This window comes from Contarinia nasturtii, unplaced genomic scaffold (genome assembly GCF_009176525.2).
Source record: "Contarinia nasturtii isolate CC-2019 unplaced genomic scaffold, AAFC_CNas_1.1 Cnas_scaffold_1182, whole genome shotgun sequence".
Lineage (NCBI taxonomy): Eukaryota > Metazoa > Arthropoda > Insecta > Diptera > Cecidomyiidae > Contarinia > Contarinia nasturtii.
Genome location: NW_022198526.1, coordinates 476,787 through 486,551, shown reverse-complemented (window position 1 = coordinate 486,551; position 9,765 = coordinate 476,787). Strand labels below are relative to the sequence as shown.

The window sequence follows — 9,765 nt, the reverse complement described above, 5'->3', positions numbered from 1 at the left end:
ATATATTCAATAGAGAAAGAGACAGCGAATAACAGTGCGCACATAACATTTGATATACATAACAGAAAAACTTATTTTATATCATTTTTTTCTCTTTCGCTAGCTCGCTCGCTCATACATTCGCGATCACATAATGTTATTTCTTTTATTTTATTTTTCTTTCGCATTCATTTCTCGTTCGGTTTGCGTTTCATTTCTGTCTTTCGGTTTGTTGTTGTATGTACTGTACTGGGTAAATGCTCCTGTAAAAAAGCTGCTGCTGCCGTAGAGTGCCGTTGTTGTTGCTGCTGGTATTGCTGCTGTTGCTTCTTCTCTCTCCGATTCGGATAGAGAACGAGAAATTATATATTTCGGTTGGATTGTGAGTGTGTGTCTCGCGTCGTCATTCGGATACACATTCATACCCACATCTATACGGTTTTACATATAGAGAGAGCGAAGAAAAGCTGGCTAACTGCTTGCATGCATGCTTCGTGCCGAGGGCCCGAACTGTGTTATGCTCTCAACTCAGAAACACTCTGAATTGCTTTTGTGTGTGATTGTGTGTTGTCGTTTTGTAAGTTGTAGGTAGCATTTGGATTTTTATTGCCCACATTTCACATTCGTACTCGGTCGCTCGATTTGATTACGTCTTTTTTTCGATTTGTCTGTGATTTGTCTCCATTTCAATTGTAAAATTCGTACGGTATGCATCGTTCTGTTCAGCATCGCCACAATTTCATGTGATATCACATTCATCTCGGGCTTAAGACAAAAGTATTTGCCAAACATTTTAAAGTGATTTTTTTTTTCATCTGCACTCTGAACATTTTCTAATGAAAAAATACGGAAAAAATCAAAAAAAAAATAATTAATGGAAAAAATTTGAAGAGATCTTGACAAAAATAAGATTGCCGATAAAATTGTGAAAACTTAAATTTACTGAAAACATTGAAAAGAAAAGATTAAAATTGGTGTATCGGTGACCGAAAAAAAAGTGTAGTGATAATAATTGAACGTGAATATTTTTTTTTCTGATGTGAAATTTGATGACACCTTATGACTTCATCGTCAACAGCAACTCTGAGGCCGGCCAATTGTTCTATTTTGTCAATTTCTTTTATTTCGTCGGTGCTGGGTGTGTTTTATTAAAGAAGTGAGAGAAATATAAACTAAGAGAACAATATACACGTGAAACCCGATTCGGCAATTGTGTGAATAAATTATACGAAGCTTTAACGAGTGTGACGAATAATTTTCGGCATTTTGGAGCGCGCTTTCGAGATAGAGATAAGGCGAGACGAGAGAGCTTATATCTATATGTAGCAGCGCCGCCGGCTACTCCTTGCACAAATTTGCACATAAAGAGATCAATCCAATATTGCCATACATAATACTACGCATTCATATACACAATTATTCGGCGAGAGAGAGAAATATTTTGAGCAAAGCAATAACAATATACACGAACAGTGAAACTCGTGATTGGAAAAAGAGTTTTTCCCACTGTGTGTCTCTGTCTCTTTCGGAAAACTAACCACATTCATCCGAAACCATCCAATTCGATTTATACATATACATGCAACATATATTTGCGAACAAAAATGAATTAAAATACACAGAGAGAGAAAGACAACGAACCAGAGACCCATCCAGATCTGTACACAACTATTTCACATAGAGCGAAAATAATATTGCAAAAGCGCAATACCATTTGCTCCTCTTTCACTTGGTCTCTCGCTCTTTCATTCGCTTTGCCGTTTGCCAAGCGCAAATCCCTCATATCTACAGAGAGACACAGAACCATACATATTTGCATATGTATAACAAGAAATGGAAAATCGCATCATTTCCATATATCAACGCTAGCAACTGCCACCAATAACATTTCGATTTCGAATTCGGATTTATTTGAGTCAGTATTTAAACCGAATGCGGATTTGATTGTCGTGCGCTCTCTCACATCGCCATACATACGAGTTCTTCCAATTGCTTTTTTTGAAATCGGTTTTATTCGTCGATCAACTGTGCAAAAAAACCTTTTTCTGAACTCAATGAAAACAAAGTGAGATATTAAACGAACAAAAATAAAAAGAAGACGAAAAGAACAAGAAGTTTTTTTACTAAAATTTTTTGTGACACGCTTAAACGCGTGTAAAAGTGAGAAACTCTGGCGAGCTTAGCTGATTTGTATCCGCTGCCATTGGTTAGCAAATATTTGAGTGAAACAAACGGATCTAGTGTTTTTTCGACAAAAAATCGAACAACACCGATGAGTATGGATTCAGCAATGGACTCGCTATCGACTGCAAGTGATCATAGCGTAGCCTCAGCACCACCATCGCCTCAATACAATTCCAAATCGGCTGTCAGCCCAAATAATAATAACAACAGCAACAATAATCATAATATGAGTGCATCAAATAACAGTAATACAACTTCATCAAATCATCATCACAATCATAATCGAAGCCCGTCACCAGTGAGTCCACCATTGCGACATCATCAAAGTAGCCCGCACATGATTTCAATGGCACATCCATTAAGTCCACCACAAACATCCACACCGAATAGCATTGCAGCCGCGATGGGCCCACGAATGGCACAAAGTTTACCGCACTTGGCTCCACACAGTTTGGGTTTACTCAATTCACTACAAATGATGCGTAAGTTGGATTTTATAATTTTTTTTTTTTCGTTTTTTTGTTTGTCTTCACATTTTTTTCTTCGTGTGAAAATAACACGATTTTCGAAATTAGTTTAACTCAAAAAAATTAAATATTAAAAGTTAAAGAAAATAAATAAATATATTCAGAAAAAAACTGCGAAAAAATTTAATTGGACGAATTCTTTGAAATTCCGACCGTCTGCGAAACATTCAATTTTTTGCCAAGTTATCTGCATCTTCTTTTGACTGTTACTAAAAAACATTCTGCAATTTCTTTTTCTTTTGCTTGCCGAATTTTTGTTGCAGATCATGCAAATCCATTGGAATTGATGGCAGCTGCCCATCATCAGATGCCACCACGTTCGTACAACAGTCCGCCGCCAATTTCGACATCCGATCCCACGGCAAATGAATGCAAATTGGTCGATTATCGTGGCCATAAAGTGGCCGCATTTATCATCGCCGGCGACACAATGTTGTGTTTGCCGCAAGCATTCGAGCTATTCCTTAAGCATCTCGTTGGTGGATTACACACAGTTTATACAAAACTAAAGAGATTAGATATTGTTCCGTTGGTTTGTAATGTGGAACAAGTGCGTATCCTTCGCGGATTGGGTGCTATCCAACCGGGTGTGAATCGTTGTAAGCTGTTGTCCTGCAAAGATTTCGACATTCTCTATCGGGATTGCACAACGGCCAGGTACGTGTTTTCAAAAAGAAACAAAAAAAAAAACAAACGAAACCAAACAAACGAAACACAAAAAAAATCCAGAGTTCTCTTCAAACTTCATTTGCAACATTTTTCTATTCACTGCTCTTTCTTTTTTAGTTGTGTGAATTATTCTTAATTTTCTTTGGTTTGTTCATTTTGATCATTTCGTCGTTTTGAGTTTGATATTTTTTTAGCGCGTTATCGGTTTTTAATTTGATTGAAAAAAAAGAAATTAGTCAAGTTGCATGAATCTGTTGAAAAAAAATTAATTTGAAATTTTACTTTTTTTAATTCTCCATAATTGAGTCGAAAAAAAATCTCGCTAATTGAAAAAAGAGAGATTAATCTAAAAAATTAACTATGGTGATAGAAAACAATTGAAATTTGAAGTCGAGAAAATCTAAATCGCGTGTAAAACAAAACGTGATTGCCCATAATGTCTTCGGTCTTTGCATAAAAGTGTGTAAACCACAACCGAGGTGTATTCGCTAATTTAATACGCAAAAAAGAAACTCAAAGCACGCGTTAAATTCTTAACACATAAAAAACCAATAAATCCTATTTCGTTTGAAAGAGAAGGAAGAAATTAAGGTAATATTTAAACATAACAAAACAACACAAAAACACAAGAAAACCATGTATTCTTTTTAATCCCGAATTAGATTCGAAAAGGTGCTTTGGATAATGGTAAATTAAGTGTGAGATTCAGAACTGTAACTGAAACGCGTGCAAAAAAAGCGGAGTAACAAAATCAAAACTTTGTTCTTTGAGTGTTTTTTTTTGGAGTGAGAGTGGTTTCGCGAACGAAGAAGAAAAAAAAGTATATATGGGGGAACGAAGTGCAATTTTTCTTCGAAAAGCAAGAAAAAATAGGGTTGTAAAGTGAGTGTGTAAGCGCACGCCAACGACAAATATCGTGTTCCTTTTTGACTAAAAGAGAGGAAGAAAACCACCCTCGACGACATACGGAGAAGCGAAAATAAAAATCATCCGAGAATTTATTTGATTCAAAGCGTTTAAGTCGTTTGTCAGTTAAGCACCTAACTAAGCACATAAATGTCTTTCTTCATGTCAATTTAACGGGCGATTTAGTGAATTATGTCTCGATTTCGATCGTGTTGTTATCTTTCCGGTTTATTTTTTCTTCTCTCTCTATCTTCATCTGTTATCTGTTGGAAACCAGTTCGGAATTTCCAAATCGCCATCCAATAACATCAACATCTCATTGCAGACACCATCATTTTCGCCATCGATTTCAGATCGCTCTATTTCTGTTGCACTCTCGTACGTTCACTGTATATTGTAATAATCTGCGGTCAAATTGATTAAAGCAGCTTCACGAAATGACTTGGTGACATGAACGACCATTTAAGATATGACAAAATAGGCTGCTGCTGCAGCAGTGACTACAAATGACAACGAAGGCCCATTGCGCATTCAACATCGTAATTAAAAGCGATTATTGAATTGGTGGTAACGCAACCGCAAATGTACAGCAATCATTGCTCATGAAATCAGCGATTGGAATCGCACATTTCGATAGATATCGTTTGTCAAGTGTCTCTCGCTCTGTGGTGTTTCTTTCCCTCTCTCTCTCTCTATCCCTCCTGGTTAATTTTTATCGCATCATGTCTGCACTGTACACTGTGCTTCTTTTTCCACTTGTTCACATTTCTTGCATTAGGCCATTGATTTTCAAACGGGTGCTAGTTAATGCTAAACGTTCGTCGCGCATCTCAACTCCAAGCATATCAATTACGCACCAGAAATAAATATAAATATAATGTATTCAAATCATAACCGTTCGCCCATTGTGGCCAACATTCCAACTGCAAACCGGGAGCGTAAGGAGGAAATCGATCTCTAAATGCAAATAGCATTTACCGTTGTGATGTGCTATCATTTACGCACCTCTTTATTCAATTCTTTGACTTATACCTATTTTCAATCGATTTCGAGCATTCTTGTTTTGCATTTCAATCGTCATTTTAATTAGAAATAATCTGCACTTGGTGCAATTCAATCAATAACATTGAGCGACTACAGACTTGATCGATACCACAATTGGTTTTCGATCGGTGTTCGACCACAATTCACGCGCTCACAAATCGATAATTTTTTTTCTTATTTGCAATCCAAACGGATGTTGCTTTTGTGTCAATCAGACCAAGTTCGCTTGTATATGGTTCGCAAAAATCGGCACAGACGACTAAGAAGCAAATGCGCGCGCACAAACGAATTTAATTGATACGTTGCTATTTATTTGATTAAACGGTCACTACTGCTTCGCTAATCTATAATTATGTGGCAAGAATTGCAATATGTACATTAACGCGCGGCCACTTTGTTGCTTACACTCGTTGAGCGGTTCGCATACATTGGATCGTATATATTCTCATACAATGCTTAATCGACCGATCATTTTCGAACCCATTACATTTTTCCATAAAATAAAAGAAAAAATGAAAATACACTGTATACATTTTCCCGAAAACAATTTGTCCCCACCGAAAATTACCACGAGTAATTTGACATATCTTGTTTTTTACGTGAGTAAGTTTTGTGTGTGTGAACCGAAAGAGAGAGAGAGAGAATGTGTGTGTATGATTTTAGGCAGATTTGCAAAATGCCAAATAAAATATTCATGTTAATCGGCTGGCTTATTTGAATTCATTCAATGGCCATTCAACTCCTTTTAATACCACTTTGCACACACAAATCCAATTCAGCTCTCCTTAACTCATCCAGTTTTCAGTTGGTGCGATGCATGCTCTTTCTCTCTCTCTCTCTCTCTCTCTCTCTCTCTTATAACATAATCCACGAGCAAAGTGTCGGGAAATTCTGTTCATCGTCTGTGCCTTTGATAAACTTCTTTTATTTTAACCATGTCTCAAACCTTCCATTATTCCACGCGCATTTTGTTTCAACAACAATACATTGAAAAAACTATTACAAAACTTGTTTTTCATTCGTGGAATTATTTACAACATAATATGAGTTGATAAGTTCATAACACTACCTGTCACCAAGTGTATTCACGATTATCAATAAATTTATTGTGCTGGATCAAGTTTTCAATCAAATTTCAACACGTGAAAACAGCAAACAAATTGTGATTGGGCTTCGATCATCATATACTTACATTCTCTTCATAAATCAAGTGAATTATTATTTTCAATTATTTTAATACGAAATACTCCGCAATACAAAGATAGACACTGTTATTATGCCATTTGTATAAGTTTCCATTGAATAACCAAAATTGTTATTTGTCTATAATGAGTTTTCATCTCTTTTTTCCCGTCAATTCAGAAAAGTTAATCACGAAATGTCCCTATTTTTAAATGAATAAGAGTAAGTTCTGTGTATGTTTCAAGTCGACATTTTTTTTAAAGTGGGCCGAGTTTTGATTTGTGTTGGAATTATTTTTTTTACTAATGCACAAATAAAACGGATATCCCAAATTTGTGACATCTCCAGCAAGTGAAATGTGTAAATGTACATTTTATGTGATAGTTATCGATGAAAGAAATACACATTTTTCAAGAAATTTCAAAGGCATGTCTGTTCGCATTCAAGTTTGGTATTTTTCGTATCGCCTAAAAACAATTTCACTATGCAACAAAGAATTGTTTTTTTTTCTTCTCTCTCTAAATGCGAGTTAACAAGTTTGGTTCGGGCAATAAAGAGCACTGTTATACAAATTCTATGATAAAAATGTCTATCTTTTATATTTACTATACCTCATTGAAATAATAATCCAGTCGATTTATTACAATTGAGGCAGATGAATTGCCCTCTTTGCTTGCGATTGAAAATGATGTGTTTTTTTCGTTTTATTTTGTCAGTTGTTATTTACAAATTGATATTGATGGTTATTATGTGCACAAAATGTGCTTGAACCGCATTTTTATGACATTCGAACAAAAACGAAATCTAATCGCGCCGATAATAAATAGCATTTGCACATTTATTACAATTGTATCTCGATTTATATTTTTGTTATCGTTGTTCGAATTCCCATTTAAAGAAAAATAACACACTATTATTTTGTTCATTTGCGAACATTTTTTTTATTCATTATTGATGAGCAAGACAAAGACAAAAGTGGAAGGCGAGAATAAATAAAGCGCAAACAATAAATCAATTGTATAATATTCTCTGTGTGGTTTTTTGCATGTTTATAGCAAAACACTATATTTACACCTGTTCTTAATTGATCTGCCATTGTGTTTTTCGCGCGATGCAAATTTTATATGAGAGAATATGTAATTGAATGTATATTTCGTTTAAGTGCTAGCCTAGGTCGGGCTTGATAAGCGATATCTATATCAATAGCAGCTATTAGCGTTTTTGGTTAAAATGCAAAAATCCATTTGAATATTTTATTTGAGTGAAAGAAGCTCACGTTTTGTTATATTGTTCGATGTTGAACGTATTGATTATTAAAGCGGATCAAAAATCTCAATCGAACACACCAAAAACCGCACAATGGATGGAATATTGAAAATGATGAGAAATTCCAAATTGAAAACCAAATAAAACAACAAGAAAAATGCGCGTACAAACCTCAAAAAAATTTCTGTATTTAAAATGCTGCGTTGTTGTTGTTGTTGTTATTGTGCGTTTGCCTTGCGGCTCACTCAGTTAAATATTCCATCAGCATTAATTACTGTTCGGTTGTGATTTAGGCTTTCGAGCCAATTGAGTAGCATATCAACACGATTTTTGTTAACAACTTTATATATTCCAAGATGTGAGCTCCGGCCACAAACACTATTTCACGTAGTTTTTTTCTTTGTCAGAAAGAGATAGTCAACATGGCTACGTCAGAAAGAGATGAGAGTTGCCACTTAAATCGACGATTTCTTCAAACATTCAAATCGATGAAAAATGTTTAGCCGAACGTAATTATGAGAATGAAGAGAGAGAGAGAGAGAAAGAGTGTCGATTAGATTCACAAATAATTCGTCATTCAATTCGTGAATTAGCCAAGTAAAAGAACTGCATAGAGCAGGTGTAGCTGTGAACACAACATTCAACAAAATGATTTAAGTTAATTCTATGTATAAATTATTATTTATATGTAGTCTTGAACATTCACAATCTCAAGCAATTACATCGATAAATGTGGTGGAAATTGTTTTTTTTTTCAAAAGAAATCATTCGATAAAATCGCTAAACGATTTTAAAAAAAATACTTAAAGATATTTATAAAGAAGAAGAAACAAAATTAAAGCAACAGCAACTATCGGACAAATGTGTCTTGTTGTTGAGCACTTAGCGCTTGATAGCTTCTGTGCTAAGTTGTGTGCTTGAGCTACGCTATAAATATGAATGTATGAATATGAAATTATTAAATGCGTTTTGTTCTCGCATTGCAGTTTCAATTAGTTAATGCAATGAAATGCCCTTGAAAATGATAAAAAACTAGGGAGCCCCATAGCTCTAAATGCATCACATCGACATCACACTAGCAACAGAATTCTCTGTACTTTTTTTTAAGTTCTTTTGTCAGTTTCATCGATACAAACCGTGCGATAATCGAGAGGAGTTAGAGCGAGAGAAACCCCGAAAAGGAGAGCAGAATGATATCTGCTTACGACTACTCAAGTGAAATGCGTGAATGCATGCAAACACATTTTCAACTCTACGCGCTTCATAAATTTACCAACATTTACACATGCATGATTTGCATGCAATCCGGTTTTTGTTTTTGTTTCGCTTCTTTACTCACTTGCCATTTATGCTGCCGATGTTGATCGAATGCGACGTATGGAGTTGTCAGAGCTTACGTCCATCATCAGAATCATTTTGCTGATATGCAATTGTCGTACATACGTTTCGATGTGTGTTATTTTTTAAATGTCTATACTTTGCAGCGATCAGTCGACTCAAGTCAATATAGTATATTGAAATTAACTGCATTACAACTGATAAACAAAAAAAAACAAATTAATTGGCAAGATTTTATTTTTACACATTCAAAAAATGACTCTAATTTCCTATTGCAAGGCTTTGTATTTGAACATTGTTCAATGAACAAAAGAGAGATAAGTTTCCATCAAAACGGCTTCAGACCAAAAAAAAATAGTAGATGAAAAAACCTCTTTGAGGCGCAGAAATGCACACAAAAACCAAACTCATCACTTCAATTATCGCAATTGACCAGTACCATTATATTTGAATTGAATGGAAAAACATCAAGAGCAACCGTTTCTTTTTCTTGTAATCTTTCAGTGTAATCGGTAAATTTTGGTGTCATTACGTGTTTACTGGCATTTCCAATCATTTTTATACCAACAATAAATAAAATAAAATATGTTTTCCATATAAAATGTTGCGCAATGATCGAATCGATTCTTCAACCATATGGAAAACGAACCGCACAAAATGAATATATGCA

The 9,765-nt window shown here is 35.0% G+C and overlaps 1 protein-coding gene across 4 annotated transcripts in view; it reads left to right on the top strand.

The window, feature by feature from the left end:
• Window positions 1-619: 619 nt before the first annotated feature.
• The window catches only part of LOC116344737 (dachshund homolog 2), a 42,817-nt gene continuing 33,671 nt past the window's right edge, over window positions 620-9,765 (top strand). For all 4 annotated transcript variants that reach the window (XM_031773432.1, XM_031773433.1, XM_031773434.1 and 1 more), the window contains exons 1-2: window positions 620-2,645; window positions 2,954-3,347. In XM_031773432.1, the coding sequence (XP_031629292.1) occupies window positions 2,252-2,645; window positions 2,954-3,347 (788 nt within the window). In that variant the 5' untranslated portion in view covers window positions 620-2,251. The remainder of the gene's footprint in view (window positions 2,646-2,953; window positions 3,348-9,765) is intronic.